Source organism: Didymosphaeria variabile, assembly GCF_027946475.1.
Source record: "Didymosphaeria variabile strain IMI 356815 chromosome Unknown scaffold_5, whole genome shotgun sequence".
Lineage (NCBI taxonomy): Eukaryota > Fungi > Ascomycota > Dothideomycetes > Pleosporales > Didymosphaeriaceae > Didymosphaeria > Didymosphaeria variabile.
In genome coordinates, this window is record NW_026611624.1 from 948,478 (window position 1) to 969,125 (window position 20,648).

General features: G+C 52.7%; 8 protein-coding genes across 8 annotated transcripts; 4 read left to right on the forward strand and 4 right to left on the reverse strand.

The window, feature by feature from the left end:
• Positions 1-1,883: 1,883 nt before the first annotated feature.
• GTR2_2 (GTP-binding protein gtr2) lies at positions 1,884-3,062 on the forward strand (the record flags this gene model as incomplete). Its single annotated transcript, XM_056215524.1, has 2 exons — positions 1,884-2,176; positions 2,225-3,062. 2 exons carry the CDS (start codon positions 1,884-1,886, stop codon positions 3,060-3,062), a joined length of 1,131 nt encoding a protein of 376 aa, XP_056069771.1.
• A 1,648-nt stretch (positions 3,063-4,710) lies between these two features.
• N0V89_006758 (uncharacterized protein) lies at positions 4,711-5,868 on the reverse strand (the record flags this gene model as incomplete). Its single annotated transcript, XM_056215525.1, has 4 exons — positions 4,711-4,838; positions 4,890-5,024; positions 5,071-5,730; positions 5,778-5,868. 4 exons carry the CDS (start codon positions 5,866-5,868, stop codon positions 4,711-4,713), a joined length of 1,014 nt encoding a protein of 337 aa, XP_056069772.1.
• An 828-nt stretch (positions 5,869-6,696) lies between these two features.
• Positions 6,697-8,066, forward strand: N0V89_006759 (uncharacterized protein; the record flags this gene model as incomplete). The annotated part of the gene is made up of 2 exons (XM_056215526.1): positions 6,697-7,378; positions 7,429-8,066. The coding sequence occupies 2 exons, from the start codon at positions 6,697-6,699 to the stop codon at positions 8,064-8,066; spliced, it is 1,320 nt and encodes a 439-aa protein (XP_056069773.1).
• Positions 8,067-8,220: 154 nt separating this feature from the next.
• Positions 8,221-9,158, reverse strand: N0V89_006760 (uncharacterized protein; the record flags this gene model as incomplete). The annotated part of the gene is made up of 2 exons (XM_056215527.1): positions 8,221-8,640; positions 8,718-9,158. The coding sequence occupies 2 exons, from the start codon at positions 9,156-9,158 to the stop codon at positions 8,221-8,223; spliced, it is 861 nt and encodes a 286-aa protein (XP_056069774.1).
• Positions 9,159-9,812: 654 nt separating this feature from the next.
• Positions 9,813-11,654, reverse strand: N0V89_006761 (uncharacterized protein; the record flags this gene model as incomplete). Its single annotated transcript, XM_056215528.1, has 4 exons — positions 9,813-9,984; positions 10,030-10,801; positions 10,855-11,446; positions 11,496-11,654. The coding sequence occupies 4 exons, from the start codon at positions 11,652-11,654 to the stop codon at positions 9,813-9,815; spliced, it is 1,695 nt and encodes a 564-aa protein (XP_056069775.1).
• A 1,877-nt stretch (positions 11,655-13,531) lies between these two features.
• N0V89_006762 (uncharacterized protein) lies at positions 13,532-15,537 on the forward strand (the record flags this gene model as incomplete). Its single annotated transcript, XM_056215529.1, has 6 exons — positions 13,532-13,675; positions 13,727-14,017; positions 14,071-14,521; positions 14,599-14,819; positions 14,915-15,128; positions 15,269-15,537. 6 exons carry the CDS (start codon positions 13,532-13,534, stop codon positions 15,535-15,537), a joined length of 1,590 nt encoding a protein of 529 aa, XP_056069776.1.
• A 2,011-nt stretch (positions 15,538-17,548) lies between these two features.
• N0V89_006763 (uncharacterized protein) lies at positions 17,549-18,648 on the reverse strand (the record flags this gene model as incomplete). The annotated part of the gene is made up of 2 exons (XM_056215530.1): positions 17,549-18,533; positions 18,590-18,648. 2 exons carry the CDS (start codon positions 18,646-18,648, stop codon positions 17,549-17,551), a joined length of 1,044 nt encoding a protein of 347 aa, XP_056069777.1.
• Positions 18,649-19,539: 891 nt separating this feature from the next.
• Positions 19,540-20,499, forward strand: N0V89_006764 (uncharacterized protein; the record flags this gene model as incomplete). The annotated part of the gene is made up of 1 exon (XM_056215531.1): positions 19,540-20,499. One exon carries the CDS (start codon positions 19,540-19,542, stop codon positions 20,497-20,499), a length of 960 nt encoding a protein of 319 aa, XP_056069778.1.
• Positions 20,500-20,648: the final 149 nt, after the last annotated feature.

Here is a 20,648-nt window from a genome sequence, read left to right on the forward strand (position 1 = left end):
ATCCTGCGGTCCTACCATTAACTGCTGTAGGGTAGGCCTGTGTAAATGCGCTAGAATGTTGGTCCGGGCTTGACCCGCCAGATGCTGCGCATGAGATGCGAAATCATTCACGTGTTCTTGGACTGAATCGAGGTATAGAAGCCTTGGATATGGGTGTCAACGATATCCTTAACGAGACAAGGGCACACAGACATACCTCGCACCCAAGGCACACATGATGTCGACTAAAGGAGATGCATAGTCTACTAGCAGCGTCCCATGGTCTATCGATTGCATGAAGGAGGGCTTATGAATAAACCCGAGACATCTGAGAGGATGAATCCGTTTGAAATAAGCATGTAAAAATCGAGACCTCAGTGTCGAATCATCGAGCATACTAATGTGATGAGCAGCAGGGTGGTGCGTTGTATGGTGCATCTCTTCCATTTCACCAGATCTGGGTTCATGGGAAACATCGAGCGGGGTGTTGCAGGAGCTATGTGCGTAAACACAGCCGATGTTCTTGGTGAGACATCGCCGGCAAAGAGGACGAGTTTTTGTACAGCGATGCTTGGCTACGCGGCAAGCTTCACAAGCGCCAACTCGTCGTTTCTCAATGCCTGAGGCCTTATAGATGGCTTCAGCGGATAGTGTTGCTTCTTGTCTCGTAGTCACGTCTCGTTGGCCGTAGCCGGGGCACTGCAACCCCAGACGCTCGCAATTTTGGCAATGTGGGAGATGTCCATCGCATTTCACCTGACTTCGTCAACACGAACCAACGAGATCCGATAGAATGGCGTCAATTGGTACCTTGCGCGATCGACAGACGATGCATACCGCCATGCTGCGGCTGTCGCTTCCGGTTGTCGCGTTTTTAAAGCGTTCGCAGGAGTGCGAGAGCCGGCCTGCCAGACGCGCGCAACTCACATGGAGCTAAGCGAAGATGAAGATCCAATTCTCCAGACCAATGTGTGTTGACGTGCTATTGTGTTCGAATTGCGAGACTGCAACGCAAAGCCTCCGGACCAGCACTTCGCGTGATTTCCCAGGCCGAGAGCCGGGCAGTTCGCAGCCGAGAGCCGCATCCTTCCGCGAAAGCCGCGCGCAACATTAACAGCGCACGCTGATGGACATTCACCATTTCAATCGGGACTCGTATAATGCGATACGCTCTAACCTTGTTCACATACATGCAATTGGCTCTATGTGACCTCCAGTGGCGCATTCGCGGGAACGTGATATGCACCACTAAACGATGCGGAGAAGGTCTTTCCCCGCGTTTGTAGGACGACAGGGTGATCCCTCTCGGGATCTAAGAGTATGGATAATGAGACATAAAGGTAGCAACTGCACACGCATATTGCTCAAACATTGCTTCACCTCTCGAACAAGCTACCATGAGCTCCTCCTTGTTCACTGTCATTGGCTTCCTATTCACGTTTACAGTGGCAACTCAACACTCTCTGCTCAGATTTGGAGCTCCATTCAAAGCGCCTAAAGCTGCGTCGAATGTCATACCACATGATTTCTCTTCTTTCTCGTTCCCGGCACACTGGTTCGCGGACTTCACGGGCAATCATTCCCATCCCAATCTATTCTCGAAAGACATCCTAGATCTTCTGGCGAACAAGACAGGTGCTCAGCCTTTCATACGTGTTGGCGGAACTTCAACGTAGGTGACTAGATCTTCCATATACTCCCGTCGTGTTTGGCTTGATGAGCTCACAAAATCTTGCAGTGACCGCGTCTGGTACAATGCTTCGCAAAGGCAATCGCTTGTCAACGAATTTGCGGCCGGCACGGTCACAGGCAACATCGGCATCCCTGAGCGTGTGAATATTGGCCCTGTGTTCTTCGAAGGCTTCGATACCTTTCCAAATACGCACTGGTCATGGCAGGTCAACATGGGCCAGACGTACGGTGTCGAAGGTGGCAAAGAAAATGCCGTGGAGGCCGCAAAACTGGTGATGAATCGTGTAAAGAACCGGCTGGAGAGCTTTGAAATTGGAAACGAGCCAGATATCTTCTACCTGGTAGGGCATCGCCCTGAGAACTACTCGATGGCAGAGTATGTGAGCCAATGGAATGAGTACGCCGATGCTGTGAGTGAGGAGGTACTCAAGGGAAACCAATATGGGCTTGAGGAGAGGAGGTTTTTCCAGACTGGGACGTTTGCTGGAGGAAAAGGGTGGACGGTGTATGTTCCATCTTTCCCAATTCGCGTCTTTACTAACGACATACGTAGGCAGAAGCTTCTAGATGCTGGAATAGACCGGCACAAACACACAAAGTCTGTCTCAGTTCATCACTACGATGGCGTCGGCGAGCCCTGGATTCGCCTCGGGTCCTCCCTCATGAACCACACTAACATAGCTTCGAACGTCTCAAGCCTCGTTCCCAACATCAAAGCCTCCCGCAACTGGACACCCTCTCTGCCTTTCATCCTGGGCGAAACCAACTCCGATGCGTCTAATCTCAATTTCACCCAAGTTATCGGCGTATTTGGGTCTGCACTGTGGCTCATCGATCGCACCTTTCTTTCCATGGCCGCAAACATGCGTCGTCAGAACCTCATCCAAGGCACCACCTTCGGGTACACAGCTTGGGTTCCTGTGTCGAGAGATGGACGTGAACCGTATGTGCGGCCGCCCCTGTACGGCCAGATCTTCACCGCTGATGCCGTTGGTACACATTCTGAAGTACAGGTGTATCCAATGCCGGCTTCAAAGCCTAAGTTCGTGTCGCATGCTATCTACGAAGCTGGGAAGCTTGCTAGATACGCTCTAATCAATTTCGACGAGTGGAACAGTACGACGCCATATGAGCGTCCGTCGCAGAGTGTGGAGCTAGCTGTGCCAAGATACATACACAAGGTTCAGATTGAGAGACTTACCGCGAGCGGCGCAAGTGCAGACGAGGGCATCGAATGGGCAGGCCAGAGCTGGAATTATACGGATGGAAGATTGGTTCGGCATGGGAAGCATATAGTCGAACATGTGAAGGCCAGGAAAGGAGCTGTTATGCTGAGCGTATCGTCTACGGAAGCTGTCCTAGTGACGCTCAAACAGCGCGCATGGTCGTAGTGGCGTGTTCGATGGCAGTCAATGCTAGTAATAAAGGACCGGCTTTGCGAACAAGCCAACAACCATATGTTACCATACCTAGCGTTATGAAGAACAATGGCGGCTTCTGCTACCGTTGAATTGCTGTGCTCGTCGAAAACCTCGTAATTGTCGTACTAAGCTACAGCAAGCCATTCAGCGATAGTCAAGGTCTTGCATTCGTATCCTAGTAGGCTTCTATTCTACATTTCGTATATTCTATACATGTCTTAAGGGGTTACTGACGTATGACTGACATCATTGCTCACATACTGTGTATCATACTGTGTAGACCGCGTGGCTAGAACGTCCGGAAATTGTCCGATGAGGATTGGTCAGCCTTTTTCGAGGAATTGCCCAAGTTTGAGTCGCAGAGTGTTGCCCAAAGTATTAAGTTATTTAAGCCAAGGTTTCCCAAGAGTCCGTCTCCCGGAACGATTCATGCATCAGCCGCAGTCTTTTTAGACTAGGGCGATCGGGGCGGTGATCATCGTTATGGCTTGGCGGAATCCTCGTAGATTCCTTACTTCGGAAAACAGAATGAAGAAGTATTCGCGATCTGATGCCCCGCGAGATGTTTCCAAGGCTTGCCAATCACAGAGGAGGATCGCCAAGTGAATCAAGTACTGCGATCAACACCAACGCCAACAAGCTCATGGATGCTTTAGGGAGGCAGTGCGAAGCTAATCGCCAGCGATGGTAGCAACGAAGATGCGAACGCGAACATTGGCGAAATGATTGGAAGGAACGCTGGAATGCGAGTTCGAGGTATAAGTAGGGACGCTCTTGCGCCCTTTGGTAACCATTACCATCCAGTATCAAGTCTTCATACTGAAATACTTTCCTCAGAATTACACTCTCGTATCAAAACCACTCCAAAGGATATAGACCACCACAGTCAGCCAATATGAGGTTTATCGAATTCATCGTTATGGCTACAATGGCCGCTGCCACTGTGAGTTTGATACCTTAGCATAGCCAGTGATGGCCATCTTCAGTGCCCCCCGCTGACCACAAAGTAGCCCGCGAGCATGTCCACCAAAGACTTCGAGGCCAAGTTCGGAAAGCGCGCAATCGACAGGGTTGACTGCGAACTGGACTGGACTCCCGCTTACGCAGCGGACGCATCCAATGCAATCAACAACCTTGAGGATATGACTCAACTCTGTGAAGCGCCAGCCGGAGAGTGTAAGCGTATGACTTGCGGTATTGCATGCGCGTCGACCTGGATTTGTGGTGGCGCCGAGGCCGTCTCGGTGGTCTGTAATACCCTACCGGATTATGGCTGGGCTACCGTCAACGAATGCGGCGATGGGACTCTCGAGAGCACCGTTGTCGGTGAGGCTTTTGATACTGCGGGATGGAGTGTTCGCATCTCCAATGATCAGGGCTGCTGCTAAGTTCGGTTTGGTGGAAGTTTGGGGCCAAGGTGGCGGTTATGGTGGGACCTGGGGGTGAAAAGGGTATAAAGCTGCTTTCTGATGTATCGTAGGCTTAGCATCAGAGAAATACAAAACTCTCATAGCAGAAGACACATGAAAAAAACTCCTAGTGAGATTTCGTGAGGAATGTGTTTTATGGACTGGTTTTTAGAGTTCTTAACTTTTTCTTAGATTGAATCTGCTACAGGTCACAGTTTGAAATCCCTCTTCACAAGCTTCTCGCTCAATGCCCAAAGCCTCTTCGCATTCTCCTCGTCTGTCGCAAATGGAGCGGCATCGAACAACTGGCAGTCATGTAATAGAATCCCTTTCGGCTCTATATCCACATTTTAGCTGCTGCAAGATTCACTTAATCCGGGGGCCTCACCTTTGAGCGCAGGATCCAGAGCAGCTACGAGCGTAGTAGAAGCGCCCTGATCATGATTCTTCCAGAAAGAGCTCGTAGCACGTATTGCCGCTTCACCATCTGCATCAAGGTTTCTACTCATGCCCGTCCAGATAGCTGTGCAGTGTCAGAAATAAGCTACCTCGGGGAGCCGTGAACTTACATCCTGGATGTACAGCATAGCTAACAATGCCCTTTTCCTTCAGTAACTTACTCAGCTCCACGGAAAACAAAATATTTGCTGTCTTAGCCTGTCCATAGGAGATATAGCCATTGTAAGCACCCTCTTGGCCTTTGGTGAACATTGGCGGCAGAGGCGCGGGTTGCTCTTCTGGTGGGATGTCGTTTCCTTCGAAGTTATAGTCGTGGAAGCGGATTGGGCTGAGGCGATGTCCCAAGCTCGTTAGGTTTACCACACGCGTGAGACCTGGAGCGTTCGTCTTGGCTGCAGCGAGTAATCGGGGCATCAATAGGTTGGTTAAGAGAAAATGACCGATGTGGTTCGCGCCAAATTGCGCTTCAATACCTTCCATGGTGAAGTGGTGCTTCGGCGTCATGAAGCCTGCGTTGTTGATGATAATGTCGATGCGAGGAGTCAGTCCGGCAATCTCGACAGCGGCTTTGCGGACTGAGTCTTGAGACATGAGGTCCAGAGCAACGGTTTGTATATTGATATTGGAATAGGCATCTTTGATGGATTTGGTCACTGCGTCGAGCTTAGAATGGGTCCGGGAGGCGAGGATTAAGAGGGCCGGCGATTGGGAGGCGATGCTGAGGGCTGTCGAGGAACCGATGCTTTCTGGTGAAACACCTGTGACGAGAACTTGGATCAATCAGCACTAACCAGCTACAGGTGAAATGTAGAAGTACTAGTCTTCCCCTTAATCTGCTCTGAAAAGGCTTTCGCAACAGCGAGACCTCCTGTCTCCTGGTTCCACTCAGGATGTGTTAGTACAGACATCTTATGTCGGCTGCGATTTGCTGCGATCCGCAAGCAATCACGAAGATATGAACTGTTGTAAATGGGCTTAAGGTAGCCCCACGTGCCAGTATACCCTGCGTTGCAATCCTTCTACTTATCCCTCACACATGGCTCTGGCTCGAAAAGCATAGGCCACCTCATGCACGTCAAACCGGATAGGGCTTCGAGGGCAGATGTTTGTACACGTTCTAGGGTCCTAGACCAGTCGACCTGATATCCTACCGAGGTTGATCCAAAATAGGATCTTGTCCAGATGCAGTCAAGTGCAATTCATGCCACTATGCGGGGTCGTGTTGCGGGGAAAGCACAACGATGTGGGGCATTGTCCCTCCAACACCATCCTGAAGGTCACGCGTCTTGTACTCTCATGCACTTTTGGACAAGGTTTCTCCACTAACAAGCCACTAAGGCGTTTGCCTTGCGCTGGATGCGATAAGAATGACAGCCTAACGGTATGCCAAACGCCATCGCATACGGCACCCGTGTAGATTTGCGTCGGCTGTTCCAATCCTCGGAGGCATGGTACCTAGGTTGAAGGAACCCGGATCAGACGATTATCAGACACCTCTATTCGACGATGAATGCACCTATAGGAGCACAGCGGTGGAGATAACCCGGATCTCGGTGCCCCACTGACCCGGGCATATTGCTTGCAGCAGAAGCATGCTTCACGCGCTCGTTGCATAGATTCCTACATTCACTGACCTCTTCCACTTCATTGTCAATCTTCTAGCGATTCTCTGAAGATAGACTGAAGATAGACGCATGCCCCTCCGCGCGAAGATTGACTCATCCAAGCTCCCAACGATGGCAGTTCCCCAAACCAACGGCGCAAAACCAAAGACCGGAATCAAAGTCATAATCGTCGGCGCGGGTTTCGGCGGGCTCACCGCAGCCATTGAATGCGTTCGGCAAGGCCACTCTCCAGTCATCTACGAGGCTTTCCCTTCTCTAAAGATATTGGGCGATATCATCTCCTTCGGACCTAACGCAGGACGCATTTTCGCTCGCTGGAAAGATGGCGAAATTGCGCGCGCTATGCGCAAGGTCTCTATTGATTTGACTGCCTATGGCTTCAACATTCACAAGTGGGACACGGGCGAAGTCGTCATTAATCAGAAGACACCGCCGAAGAACGATGAAACACCGGTTTTCAACGGACATCGAGGCGAGCTGCACGAAATCGTATTCAAATACGCCAAAGAACTAGGCGTCGAGATCGTGCTCAACCAACGAGTTGGGAACTACTGGGAAACAGAGAATGCGGCCGGAATTACGCTCGAAGATGGCACGCGTGTAGAGGGTGACGTAGTCGTGGGCAGTGACGGTGTAAGAAGCAAAGCCAGGACACTTGTATTAGGTTACGAAGATAAGCCCAAGTCATCTGGATATGCAGTGTGGAGGTCGTGGTTCAGCAACAAAGACATGATAGCCGATCCTGAGACAAAACAATTCTGTGAGAATGGCGATACATTCAATGGTTGGATTGGTACAGGCTCCCCACACGGGCCCTTTAAAATATCAGCTGATGTATCCTAGGACCCGATGTGCACTTCCTCTTTAGCACGCTCAAAGGCGGCAGCGACTGCTGCTGGGTTCTAACTCACAAGGACGAACACGACATCGACGAATCGTGGTCCTTCCCCGGCAAGCTGTCCGAAGTGAAGGACGTTCTCAAGGACTGGGATCCCATGTGCACGAAGATCATCTCGAAGACTCCCGAAGAGAAGCTCGTAGATTGGAAGCTGGTATACCGCGATCCGCTGCCCACCTGGGTATCAGGGTATGGCTCGGCCCCCGGGCACGGCCGCATCTGCCTGCTCGGTGACTCTGCACATCCGTTCTTGCCCACCAGTGCGCAGGGTGCGACACAAGCGCTGGAAGATGGCGTCACGCTAGCAGTGCTGCTACGGAAGGCCGGCAAAGATAACATTAGAGGTGGTCTGAGAGCCTATCAAGATGTTCGCTATGAGCGCGTAAGCAAGGTGCAGAAGACAGGCGAGACGACGCGCGATATGTGGCATAACACCGATTGGGAGAAGGTTAAGAAGAACCCGGAGAGTATCCAGTTCCCACGCGAAGACTGGATATTTGCGCACGACGCGGAGAAGCATGCTGAAGAGGTTGGGGACGAGATCATCGCGAAGGCGTCGACCTCGGTTGACCAGCAAGCATGATTGATCGTATAGACTGCCATGGGTCGTCAATGGCATAGAAGCGCCTAGAATCTTGTACCTCGTTTTGTATGCGTTGGTACGAAAAGATATATATATACAGGAAAGAGTTGAGCGCGTATCCTACTTCATGTGATCATGTTTTGCAGCTACCAACTCACAACGATACACAGTCGTTCGCACTATCCTCAAGGAAGATCCCTCCATAAATCTGTCCCTCATTCAAGTTGCTCTCCTGATAGCCTCCATTAACCACGTCCGAAGTTCCAGTTGGCTTCTTCAAGATACCAATCTGGAACTGGCCACCGCCAGAAAGCGAAGCGGCAGTGGGACCCGCGACCGACTTGAGCGCAGCATCGCCAGCAGAGTAGTAGATGGTAACTTGGTTTTTAGTGTAGTCGAGCTTGATGGCGAAATTCTGCCACTGAGACTTGTCCGTCGCAGTAGCATACAGCTGCTTGTTGCTCTGGTCCAGAATCTGGAACTTGTTCTTGTCGGCGCCGCTCTTGCCGATGAGAGTGCCGGTTTGGAATTGGATTTGGTCGGCGGAGTAGTCTGCTTTTTCGTGCCAGACGTTCTGTTGCGTGGGTTAGCCTCCCTTGCGTATCCTCTTGGAAGTACATGATGAAGGATTGAGCAAAAGAAATGACCTACGAGGTACTCGTGTGTCAAGTTCAGCGGTCTAGACGCATCCTGCATCACGCTGAAATGCAGCGTTTTCACACCAGTCTGTCCCGGTCCATCCGCAGCGTCCTTCAAGAACTGCAGACCCGCGCGCCTGAATCCCTTCTGTTGCTGGAAAATGCTCTGGTCGCTAATGGTCACCTCGAGAGGAGTGTGCTCAGTGGTATCAAAGCGCGACTTTGTGACGTTGGGAAACTTGAGGATCCCGCTCCATTTGAGATCGTTGCCCTTGACGTAGTCGGGGTTGTAGATGGTGTTGGTAGCGTATGTATCAAATTGCGTCGGGTCGGCTGCCCAGGCGGTAGGCACACGTCCGTCGAAGACGATGGGGCATTTGATGTCTGCGCGCTTTGAAAGGGCAGGAGCGGCGAGAGCGCCAGATGCGCTGAGGAGAGCGAGGAAGGCGTGCATGGCTGCGGTGGTCCAAATTCTTCGAGTCTGGCTACAGATCTCCCAAGTCGGCCCATACCACGATTTATACGACCGACGAGCACATCAATCCGGGTAGCCATTGCAAATCTTCGCCCTCTGCCATATTGCGCATGCATCCAATCGTGTTTCCCGGAGCGTTTACGCAGTCGTAAATAACGTTCATTTCGACCGCCCAGTCGGTGCGCGGAAGAATACTCGAGGAAGCTTCTATAATGTACGTATACTAGATATACTAGGCCTATAGTAGGGCTGGTGACCTCAATTATGCAGGCCAAATAATATACATCCGGCAATCTGGCTCGAGGCTCGGGCTAATTGTGGAGGGCAGCTGGGGTCGTGAGATTGCGATTCGGACCGTTGAGCCGGTGTTTGAGGTTTAGACGGAACATAAGAAAACTTGGGGGAAAAGAGTTAGGACGGAGGCGGATATGTCTTTCTGCCGGATGTAGGACCAAATATACCATTGCCTTTGTCAAGTAGTCGTTCGACTTCACGAAAGGGAAATTCCAGTGTGCATAGGGGACTACTATGGGGGCAGGAAAATGCGCTCGAAGAGTGACTGATGCCCAATCGCAGTCTTACGCACCGCATTGATGCGTTGACAGATTCTTGTGAATATTCATGTACTCTCGATCAGTCTATTGGGTTGCTGTAAAACGTGCTCATCCTATACTTCGTCTCTCCCTCGTACTGCGCAAGATTTGCAAGCGCATCTTCACCTTCGCGAACAATAGCCTGCCGAATACGTTCGCTGCGCGGGTTGATCTTGACCTTGAAAGGTTGCGGTCGCATGTTTAAACCGTTGCTATGCTAGTCAGTGGCAATGTCTTAGCAAGCCCGAAGCACTCACGTGTAGTCAAAGATGTCAACAGCAATTGGCTTCCCACTCTCATCCAGCGCAGGCTCAATCTTGAAGCCCCAAACCAGACGCGCTACTGTCAACCACGTTCCTTGCTCCGCAAGCGCCTGGCCCGAGCATACTCTTCTACCCCACCCAAAGGTCATATATCCCTTGTCGCCCGGAAATGGTCGATAAGCTGGGTCGTCTTTCAAGTAGCGCCTTGGGTTGAAGCGATCCGGTTCCGGGAATTCTCGCTCATTGTGATGAATTGCCCATACATTGCCTTGTACCCACGTCAACTTTGGGATCAGATACCCATTGTAGTAGTCGTCCTGTACTGGTGCGTGAGGCTGGCCACCAATGATGGCTACGGATCGCCACCTGAAAACTTCTTTGACAAAGGCGCGCATATACGGTAGATTAGCATCGTCATCAAACGAAGGACTTCGGTCGGGGCCGACTACGCGATCGAGTTCTTCCCAGGCTGGGATTAGCGTCTCGGGAAACGCACGCATGGCGAGGACGGCGGTGATGAGTGTGCTGCTGGATGTATCGGAACCAGCACCGAATAGGTTGCCAGCTAATGCGGAAATCTCCTGAGGTTTCAAGTCGTACTTTGGCGCTTCCTTGAAGAGGAACTTGGAGTAACAGTCATCATGGCCGGGATTTTCGTTCGCTTCATGAGCCAGTGAATAGAAGAAGTCGTGGCCGCGGTGCGATTTGCCTTTACCTCTCTTTCCCAGACCGTGTTTCCAGGGCGCGTTGGGAACTTTGGCGAGCACTAGGATGGAATCAGAAAATACGAAAGTACAACGGAATGATGAGAACACCTACGAGGAAAGGTCTCAAGAAGCATTGGAAAGGTCTTTCCAGGGACATTGAGATCCGCCGCTCGGTGCATAACCGCAATGACCTCGCTAATGATCGGGTCTGTATGGTCGGATACACGTCTTCCAAATCCAATGATTGATACCACACTTGTCGCATAACGTTCGAAATGCGCAACATATTCTTCAGGTGTTTCGAGCATGTCATAGGCAACGACCTTACTCTCGTCATTCTGGAAGTTGCGATAGTCTCTGACTTTCTGGACTCCGACCCCTTGATGCGTAACCTTTCGCTGCACTCGCCAGCGATCTCGCTGCTCGGGAGTGGTGGTAATCATGTTGACGAGGTTGTTCTGGCCGGAACCCAGCTCTGCAAAGACAAGCATTCGCGGCCGAGAGCAGTAGATACCTGCTCTCTTGTCAAGGAGTTCACTGGCGGCCCAGGCATCGTTGATCCAGACTGTTGGATTTCTTCCGATCCAGTACGTGATGAGAGGTGTATTGTATCTTTTGGAAAGTTCTTCAAAATATATCCAGGGCTTATTGTCCGGAAGTTGAAAGGTGTTGCCGATGATAGGCCAGGGTAATGGCCCAGGTGGCTATGTACTTTCAGTGTCGGAGCCGAGGATATGTATAGTCAAGTCTCACCATTTTCGACCTCAAATATAGCATCCACGCATAATCTGCAAGCACACCAAGAGTAGCTGTCACGAGCACCGCAAGGGCGATGTTAGCAGCGCCGAACTTCGAGATGCCATGCTGCAAATGATGCAGAGGCAGCTCCCCGAACAGCTGCTCGATAGCCATAGCTGCGGTCTATGGCAGGTCTTCTCAGACGAAGTGGGTGTGGCTTCGATCCGGTGGTGAACAGCCCAGCGCAACGTCGTTTGTTGCTTCAGTCGACTGATGAATAGTAAGGGCACGACATACGATGACTAATTCGCACTGAGCAAGTGTGTGCCTGTGATTGTTTGAAGATGGAGTGTAAGCCAACCCCACATTCTCGTGGTGGGGCAGGATTGGCCGGCAAATTGATTGCATGGCACACGGGGCGAATAGCCTCTCATCTTCCGGATTGCGCCCCAATACTCGGTTAGACGGTGTGTATGGTTGTTCGCTGTGGAGTCCAATGCGCCCTTGTGCACAAGCGACACGGTCGGTACAGACCAGCTCTTTACATACCAGGAGGTGTTCAATGCTACACCTCGAGTTGAAGGACGTTTACGTGATGCACTTAGAACCTGGGAGCTCGGGGTCTCATGTAACAACTCTCAAAGTGGTAGAAGGAGGGATGGGCGCGCTTGCGTGAGGGGGCTGGAATGACACGTGCGATACGCGCTAGGGGCGGCCGCTTCCCACCAGACAAACACCATTCTGTCCTATCTATCAACACGCTTCACACCCTCCTGCATCGCCTGCAACTACCTGGCCGACTGCTTTGGAGCTCTTATAGCCTGTGTCGTAGCTTCTTCGTCGCCATTGCCCGCAAGCCTTCAGCTACGCGTCGACAGAATCCCAACCCGACTGAATGCCGTCCTCAATTACTACAGTGATTCAGTACCTCTTGCATCCATATGAGGGAGCTGATCATCACTTACCTGTCACATGGTAGCTATTTCTAGCTGCAGCACGCTTCTCCCAAGGTCACAGGGACCAGGTACTGCAACTGCCGACATGTCATTCAATCGGCTACGCAACTTGCTAGTACATTCGGACGCCATAGGACTAGCAGAAGCAGATTTCAGGATCAGTCGATAAACATCCTGTTCATTTTCTTAAGGCTTCATATCTCCTCTCTAAGCTTCGCACAATAAGTCTTGAACTGAGCCGTCTATCCCCTTATTACAAAGTCATCAACATGCAAGATGCATACAGATGCACGTCAATCAAAGGCTTTAAATCTGGTTACTATGCTTTATCCTAGTGCATGGGGTCTTAGACCTAAGTCGGCTCGTGGGAGGTACTGAGTGCCCAGATCTCACGAAAGCTTAAATGCACGCCTGTGCTAGAACGTGAGGCGTATTCTGGACCGCGCAGCTCGTCAAAAGCATCGGCAAGAGCAGACGAGATGAAAAGAACGGCTGCAATTGTCGCCTAAGCCACGAACCCACGCGCTGCGGAATCAAGCCCTGCCGTTGGACGCCACGTTACACGGCGTTATCATCCCGAAAAAGTGGTAGAGCCGGTGGAGTGACCGTGCAGTCCTGGCCTCATTTGAGTGGCGCTTGCAGCTCAATTCGACATTAGACTCGATTGAAGTTCTACTTCGAGCTACTGCGCCGTAGACATCGACAGACTTCTCCGCGTTTTGGCCAGCCATGAAACAGTGCGGAGCGACATTTGGAGAACAACATGACAACTATTGGTCTTTATGGCCCCTCCCCCGCATCCGCACTCGCTAGCTTGGAGTAAAGTCCGGGGTAGGGCCCGCTATCGTGCATGGGGATCGTCGGCAGATATTGGACGTGACTTGGCTGCAAGGCGATCTGCAGGTGTGATATGAAAGTGAATTGACCTGCAACATGGGTGCAGATTGTGCGTGTCCTCTCTATTGCCACGAGAGAGCATACATACTTCCGGCTTGACTTCGCTCCTCCAAGCATCGCTGCTGGCAACATTAGCAGTTGTTGCTTTTTGACTCACTCATCGAACCATCTGGAGAGAGTCGTTGAAATTCTATCACAATGCCCGAAGCGTCCACCGGGGCAGGTCTCTTGGAGAACTGGAAATGTCTCCTCGCGTGCACTCTCGTCTCGATGAGTCCATTCCAGTATGGTATTGACTTTGGTGCCATTGGTGGTCTGCAAGCCATGCCTGGTTTTCTCGAGGTAGACAATCGAGCTCAATCGTACGTTTAGCACAACTGACAAAATGCCCAGGTGTTTGGTCACAAAGACCCTTCGACACCGCTCGGGTACAACATCTCCCCAGGACGCCAGCAGCTCATCTCCTCCCTCATGACCCTCGGAGCCTTCATCAGCTCCTCCGGGGCAGGTTTCTTCGCGAACTGGCTCGGACGTCGCCAGTGCCTCTGGATCGCATCAGTTCTCTGCTGCGTCTCGAACGTGATCATGATGGCTACAACGAGTCTCTCCGGCATCTACGCGGGGCGCTTCTTAATCGGTCTCGCCAACGGGTGGTACATGACCTTCGCCCAACTATACATCCAAGTGCGAACTCCATTCCTCGCAATTCACCCCAAGCATCTGCTAACAAGCACCAGGAGAGCGCACCGGCCCGCTACCGCGGCCTCATGATCTCCGTCTTCCAGTCCTGGACTTCCATCGGAACGCTCATCGGCACAGTCGTGGACAACTCCACGCACTCCCTCGCTGGGAAAACATCCTACCTGATCCCCCTCGGCATTATCTACATCATCCCAGTGTTCATGTCCGTCGGCCTGTTCTTCATCCCAGAGTCGCCGCGCTGGCTCGTCCTCGTAGAGCGCCACGACCAAGCGAAGAAGAGTCTGATGTGGATGCGCCCAAACAAGGACGCTGTACAGGAAGAACTCGACGACATCCACGCTGCTATACTCGCAGAGAAGGAAGTCGCCAGCAGCGCGTCGTTCATCGATATCATCAAGAACCCAGTCGATCGCCGGAGGACGCTGTTGGCGATCGCAGCCGTGTCTATCCAAGCTGCGTCTGGGGCCATGTTCATGATCGCATATGGTACGTAACGCCCCCTTGCGAAGTCGATACTTCTTAGACATAGATACCTCGTATCTAACGCCATTTCTAAATCACAGGTACCTACTTCTTCGAAATGGCCCACGTAGGCAACGCTTTCCAAAACTCATGCATCCTAACCGCCGTCGGCGTCTTCGTCATCATCGTAAACAGCTGCGTAATCTCCAAGATCGGCCGTCGGCGAGTCTTCCTCATGATTGGCATGACCATATGCGGAATATCTCAGTTCATTGTCGCCGCTGTGTATCACGTCTCGCCTGGGACGGTCAGCACGGGAAAGGTACGTTTCTCTCCTTTTCCCCTCCTTGCTCGTTCTTCCTCTATCCTCTCGTCCACTCTCCTTTTGTGGAAATGCAATTGATTAACGGGGAAAAGGTCATCGTCGCCATGTCCGTCATCTACATCTGCGGCTACAACGGCATGGTCGCAACCTACGCCTGGCTCGCCGGCGGCGAAATTCCCTCCCAGCGCCTGCGCTCCTACACATTCGGTCTTGCCGCTGCGGTCGGGTTCGCAGGCGCGTGGCTCGCGACGTTTACAGCGCCGTACTTTATTAATCCTGATGCGTTGAATTGGGGGCCGGAGTATGGTACGTCGTGTTTTCCCATTTCCCATTTCCCAATTCCATTTTCCTTACAATTACAACTTCATTGTCCGCACGCCTGTCATCCATTTCTAGAGCGCCGCGTTCTATCATTCATCTAGGATATAGCTAATGTGTGTCCAAAGGCTGGATCTGGGGCCCCTCATGCCTCATCACCGTCGTATGGATCTTCTTCTTCCTCCCCGAGATCAAGAACCGGACGCTCGAAGAAGTCGACGAGATGTTCGAGGCGAGACTCCCTGCGCGCAAGTTCCGACAGTATGTCTGCGTCGGGCGGCATGTCAGCGAGGAGAAGATTCTGGCTGAGAGGGATGGCGACGAGAGGAAGAGTGTCGAGGAGAAGGTGTGGACTGATCATAAGGCTGTTGCGGAGGCGACGGTGCATATTGAGTAGTTTGTGTAGATGGAGGTGTAGGCGAGGGGTGGGGGATGAGGGTGGATTTGAATATTCTGATTTGCTGGTGCGAAGGAATGGATTAAAGAAATGGAATGATGTAAATAGTACAAACGGTATATCACAACGCCTCGCCTGGTTCATGTTAAATGCCGCCATCGATTGCCGCGTGTCTAAGCAACCTAACCTATACAACACACGATCCACCATCGCAGTATGTACCCCAGATCTCCCGCTATGCACACGCCAATAGCCAAAGCCAAAGCCATGATAGCAAGTAAAATAGCGTACATATCCCATTCGCAACCCTGCATATACGCTCATGTAGCAATTCCAATACGCCAGAACACCTCCGCTAAGCCCATCCCAAGAATACCATATCGTACCCTACGCCAGTAATATGAACAAAACGCCAAAAACAACTTGTGTGTGCACGACGTCCGCGTCCATCTAGGAGGCGAACTTCTTCAGCACCATGAACAGCAGCGCAGCTACGATGCCGTATATACACGTGTCGATCCATTGTAGCGAGCGGTCGGGGGTTTGTTGCTGGACGACGGTGCCTTGTCGGACGGGGAGGGCGGGGGCGCGAATCGTGCGTGTAGGCCGTGGCGTTGACCCTGGCGCTGGTGCCGGCCTGGGAACCTGTGCTGAAGAAGATGAAGACGATGCAGGTACGGGTGCAGCCACAGGGGCACCCTTCGTTACCCCCTCCGTACCCGCCGCCAGCTTCGAACTGCCCCCTCCTCGAGAGTCTTCTTCCCGCCCAACTCCTCCCGATACGCCAGCCTCAGCTCCTCAGGCACATCTTCCTCTTTGCTATCACCTTCTAGTTCTTTATAAGCTTGTTCGCTCTCCCTCAGTATCTCAGCATTCGTCTTCGCACACGCCGGACACCGCCACCCCGCACTCTCCGCTGCCATACGCTCCCGTACGCTGCGCTCACATTCCAACCCTCCAACCTGGCCCTTCGCCTCGCTATCCATAAAGCTCCGTATCGCCACCAGCGCAGTGCGTACCCCCACGCCGGCTGCCACGTCTCCTCATGATGCCCGCTTATACTCAGACAGATCTCGCGGTTGACCTCGAACCTGCCGGTAGGCGTTAAGAAGCGAAAGTTCGGCGGTTTAAGAGGGTAGCTAGCGGGCAGGACGATGCGCCCGTGGTAGATGCCCGCTGCGTAGGGCGAGGGCGCGGGTGACCGCGCAGCGTGAAGTGCCATTCGAACAGATTATCTTCGAGGGGGAGGCGGAGAAGTCGGGGGAGGGTGGGTGGAGAGTTCGGTTGCTTCTTTGACTGTTCTTTATCAGCATATGTACTGCAGGTGTGTTGGCGCACGGGCTTACGGATGCGCTTGATGGTGGGCGTCTTTGTGTTGAAGCCGCGGGATGACATGGTAGCGGTAGGTAGATCTCAGCGAGGGTTGCAGGAGCGAATGTGCGCCTGGGAAGGCTTGGGTTTGGCGCGAGGGAAGAATACAATGTAAGGCTGCGACGCCTGGAGCTGAAACGTTGACATGCGTTGTGGTTGACGTTGCGCATGCGGAAGTGGTACTTACGGCTCGCCGTAGCGCGCCCGTTATCGATTACGTAGCCCTGCAGTCCGCGGGGCCACGTGAAAGCACGTGCTGGACCACGCGAGAACAGGCAGGAAGAGTAAGGAGGCCCTCGAAGGTCCCATCCGATGGGTGACTATAGCCACAGAACAGAGAAGTGGGCTCTTGTTGTTTTCCATGCTGCCTGTCCGGGTCAAAACAGTGCACACAAACATTGTCACATTTGCGGTAGTGAAGGACAAAGTTCTCAAAGTGTTCATGGTTCAATAGAGAAAGGGAACAAATGTATGCCTATGCTATTGGGGTATCGTCGAAGTATACATGCATCTTATCCCAACATGTTCATCCACATGGAAACCCAGATCGAACATTATCCCAACCCTTTGCCAGCGCCGAACTGAACACCGAGGAAACACGCCAATTATGCACGCTATGCCAAAACCACACGCCGAGGAATCAAAGAGACAACCGCAGCACGACCGCACACGCCAGACATCCTAGCGCAACAGCCGCACCCGTGACCTCCGGCCGCTGAAGCCACGTGCGCGCCGCCTGAGACCCCTTGCCCGTGACCACCTCGCTCTTGTCATTCTTCCTCTGCGGCTGATGCCCATGTGGCGGTGCGACCTTCACGCGCTTCATCTGCTCAAAGTCGGTGCCTAGTTTCTCGTCGAGCTCGTGGACCAGCGCCGCGCAGAGCTTGAAAATGGTTTTCGCCTCCTCGATGACATCCACGCGCTCGTCGTCCGAGAACAGCGTCTCCGCAGCCAGAAGGCGCTCCTTAAACGCTTCCTTAATGTCTTCTCCGTCGCGCCTACCAGGAAAAGACCAGAGTGAGAGACCTTTCTCCGTGAGTGGGGCGGCTGCTTCTGAAGACCCCGTCTCTGCCCCAGATGTCCAGAAATCGGGCCCGGCCTTGACGAGCTCCCCGCGGATCCAACGTCCGCCGGAGAACACGGCCATGTAGAAACACCACGCGTATGCCACCAGGACATGCGGCTTGTGTCCGACGCTCCTCCGTGTGTGCGCGCAGAACGCGGCCACCTTCTCGCCTGGGTATTGCGCCAGCATGACGTCGAAGTCTGTAGGGTGCAACCCAGTCAGGTATTGTAGGTCCTTCTTGACTCTGCTGGACCGAGCCATGCCCTTGGGCCGAAGATTCTGTAGGAATTCGAGGGTCTGTGGCGAGGGCGGGGAGGTGAAGAGCTCTGGCTCAGAGTATGGATTGACGAGGAGAAACGATAGTAGCGGCGACGTCGGTGGCGATGCGGTGCCTGGCACATCTGTGGGGACTAGGTCGTTCCATAGCGACTCGAAAGTCAGGAAGATGTGGGCAAAGTGGAGCAGGCCGGCCGTGTAGAGTGTGGGATCGCTTGCGAAGGGCGGAAGCGCTAAAGGTAGACGTGCTGTGATGAGCTTGTTGAGTTCGGTATGTAGACTCCTGGATTCGCTATTAGTATACCTATCGTAGTAGGGAAAGTGGCGAAGGAGTGGTACCTGGTGGCGATGTTGATTTCGCTCGATAGCGAGGCCTGTGGCATTATGTCCCTTGCCATCTTCCCTTCAATATCTTGTACTTGAGTGAAGGGAGTACCTGGTTCGAAGTGGCGGCGCCGTGGACCCTAAGTTTCGATATACAAGACAACAAGGGTAAACGGCGCGGGCGCCTCTTAAGTCAAACCGGGCGCAAAGTGCCAGGCAGCACGCTGCTCAGATGGAGGCTGTAGCAGCACGCGCCCTTGTGACTGTCGATGGAGGCAGCAATTTGCGCGCGCGCGCTCGCTGTGCGCCTGCTCTGTTCGAGGAACTGAAAAATGACTTTGAGAATGCGCCATATCGGGGCTACGACGGCCGAGTGGGAAACGGTCTGGACGTGACGGAGGCGGATGATGCAATCGCCCGAGGCCAGCCGTTAGACCAAGGTCAAGCGAGAGACATCCATGGTGTTCCTTGCGCGTGCGGCCGAGCCGCGGTGTGCAAGGCATCGCATGAGCATGGGATGGAGAAAATAGGTAGGGTCATGCTAGGTGTTTGGAGGTCTGCAAGTCGTGGGAATTATGCTGCGGTCAGATCGAGCCGAAGCATGTGCTGATGCGCTAAACCATGACCACGGGTGACTGCAACCGTTCTTCGAAACCTTAAATGCCAGACATCTTTGGAGCACACAGCTATATAAACAGCGCTGCTTGTTGATGAAGCCTGCGGTTGCATGGTGGAAATGGTAACAACTGCATCTCTCGTGGTCTTCGGGATGTATGACGACATGCATTCTTCAGCGACATGCCACTATCCGTTGATTCGCTTTGAATTCCTATCGGGCCGCCCCTAAAGTCTAGCTGCAGCCCTCCAGTTCTCACTTTGAGCATCTCCTGAGTTGCCCCCAAATCTATCTTCGGAAAGAGATATCGTATTGTGTTGTAGTTGCTAGCAGAGGGAGGATAATCACGATGTCGACCTTGGAGTACATGAAATACGCCCTTATTCGCACCATCGTAAACACCAGGCTCTACATATTGCGCTCCTCCTATCTATCTCCCGCGACCCAGCCCGACTTCACCAAAACCTACCCATGTCGTCCAGATCTGTTCCCTTGCCGTGTCTTCGTACCTCGCGACCACAACGGTAACCTCCCGCTCGTCATCCGCGCCCATGGCGGCGGCTTCGTTGTCAATAACCCAGCAGCCGATGACCCATTAGCTCGCCATCTAGCCGATACTGCGCAGTGTGTGGTCGTCAGCATAGACTACAGCAAATCCCCGCAGAACAAGTTCCCCACCGCTTTCGAGGACGTTATTGCGCAGTCGCTTGCGGTGATCGAGGATCCTGAATTACCCATTGACAGAAACAGAGTTGTGCTATGTGGCCACTCTGCTGGGGGAAACCTTGTGCTCGCTGCAGCCCAGGACTCACGGCTTCGCTCCAAGGTGATGGGTATAGCAACCATCTACCCAGCCACCGATTGGGTGCCGGACGGCAAGACCAAGATGGCGAAGCGGCCTGACCCATCGATTCCTGATTTCATCGGTGATGGTCATGACGGTATAATGCAGTTGTATTTTGACCCGGAAAACAAGCCTTCTCTTACCGATCCGCGAGTGAGCCCAACGTATTTCGAGAGCCGGGAAAGTCTGCCACCGCATGTGTTGCTTGTTGGAGCCGAGCACGACATGTTCTGCCACGAAGATCAAGCGATGGCTGAAAAGCTTGCGGGCGATCAGGTCAAGAATAAGACTGAAGACGGTTGGCGAGCCGAGGGTGTGGAATGGTTGAAGGTGTACGGCCAACCACATGCCTTTGAAATGTTTCCGGTCGAAGATGTCGAGAAAGAGAAGGCAAGGGTGGAAGCGGTGGACAAGCTGAACGGACACATTTCAAGATGGCTTGTCGAAGTTTTCTCTAATTCATGAGTGCACACATCCAGCGTATGCTTGAGATAGTCGACGGCTACGGGCTTGTTGGTGAAAAGGCAGCAAGTGAAGGTTCCATGCTCTTTACGAAGAATTCGGTTTCCAGACCAGGCAGTCGCGCTAGTCTTCCACGAATGTCATTCACAACA